Source organism: Gossypium arboreum, chromosome 9 (genome assembly GCF_025698485.1).
Source record: "Gossypium arboreum isolate Shixiya-1 chromosome 9, ASM2569848v2, whole genome shotgun sequence".
Lineage (NCBI taxonomy): Eukaryota > Viridiplantae > Streptophyta > Magnoliopsida > Malvales > Malvaceae > Gossypium > Gossypium arboreum.
Window position 1 is genome coordinate 86,376,097 of NC_069078.1, and position 1,678 is coordinate 86,377,774.

The following is a 1,678-nucleotide window of genomic DNA, read 5'->3' on the forward strand; positions in this document are numbered from 1 at the left end:
CAAGTGGCGTGAAGTCAAACACAAAGCAAAGAAGGAAAATGATGCACCTCTTCCTTTTCCTTCTTCCAATCTCCTCAACTCATCATTCATAATATAAGTAAAACCCCATCTCAGTTCTACCATCTCTCTTTCATTTAGGATATCCCTTGACCTTAACCCAATATTACTAATGATTGATTGATATATATACATATACATATATATGTAGCTAAGCTAGGCTAAGATAAGCTTTTGAAAGATCTTGGTTATGGGGAAGAAAAGAGAGAAAATAGGTTCAAGATCTCAAACACTACCCTCATCTCCTTCCCACTCTTTCTCTTCATCTTCCTCTTCCGACTTTGAGTTCACCATCTCCCTTTCCCCACGCGCCGCCACCTCTTCCTCCCTATGTCCAGCCGACGACCTCTTCTACAAAGGCCAGCTCTTACCTCTCCACCTTTCTCCTCGTCTCTCCATGGTCCGTACCCTCCTCTTAGCTTCCTCCAGCACTTCCTCCTCTTCCGCAGCCACTGCCTCTCGTGACTCCACCGCCAGCAGTTCCAATGACTCCCATTCTTCTTTTTCCAGTGACCTAGTTTTGCTCTCCGCCGATTGCGGTTCCTCCAGGCCTAGCTCCGTCTCCGATGACGACGGTCTCAAAAGGGTACTTCACAATACAGGGAACCAACAACAACAAATCAAGAAGAACAAGTATTTCTCCTTGTCTAGATTCTCTTCGGTGTTCAACAAGGAAAACAACAAGAAGCTTGACCAGGTAAACATGGCGGCAACTCCTTCGTCGGTTAAAAAAATAAGCACGACGGCGAAACGAGTAATAAGCAAATATTTGAAGAAAGTGAAGCCATTATACGAGAAACTATCACTTAAGCAAGATGAAAAAATGGGAGGAGTTGAATCGGTTTCAACTTTGTCAACAACAACATCATTTCCAGCTTCATTCTCGATCAAACCAGAGAGATCTGTCAAAGAAAACAACAATGGCGGTGGATTTTCTCACTCTTTCTCGGGAAACTTGAGGTACCCAAGAAGGAGAAGCTGCATTTCGAGCTGCCCATCATCCATGAGGTCATCGCCGAGCCACTCTGGGGTGCTTTCTCGAAATGGGTTTCCGAGCATCAATACGGGTCGGGTCGGTAGCGTTGGCGGCATGATGCACTACCCGGATCGGTCGTCAATGGAAGAACTCCAAAGTGCTATTCAAGGTGCCATTGCTCATTGCAAAAATTCATTGGCTCAAAACAAAACTACTGTAATAAGTAACGAAATTTAACTGAAAAAAAGAATCTCTTTCCATAAACTTTCCCATATTTACTGCATCTCGTAAGGTAAAAATAAAGTGACATCAGTACTTTTCTTTTTCCATTTTCATTAGTATTTTCTTTTTTTCATCATCTTCACCATCTAAAATGCTATAAATTAAGCGAATTATATCTTAGGTTTAGTTTAATAGTGAGGTTAAGTCGAAAAATTTTGATATTTTTAGATTTAATAAATTACGAAGGTCGATAAAAGTCGGAGATTTTAAGATTTTGATCATCTAAGTTTAATTTTCATCTTATATAAATGCGTGGTTCATCTCAATATTTATTTTGGTTTGTATTTCACTATGGGTATTGTCTAGAATTGTTCTAGACTGGCTCTAATGTTATTCGGAATATTAGTTTAGATTGTATTTTGG

General features: G+C 40.3%; 1 protein-coding gene across 1 annotated transcript; it reads left to right on the plus strand.

Annotated features, from left to right (window-relative positions):
- On the plus strand, positions 1–1,297 carry LOC108455975 (probable membrane-associated kinase regulator 1). The gene has a single exon (XM_017754560.2). The coding sequence runs from the start codon at positions 248–250 to the stop codon at positions 1,268–1,270; it is 1,023 nt and encodes a 340-aa protein (XP_017610049.1). The 5' UTR covers positions 1–247; the 3' UTR covers positions 1,271–1,297.
- Positions 1,298–1,678: the final 381 nt, after the last annotated feature.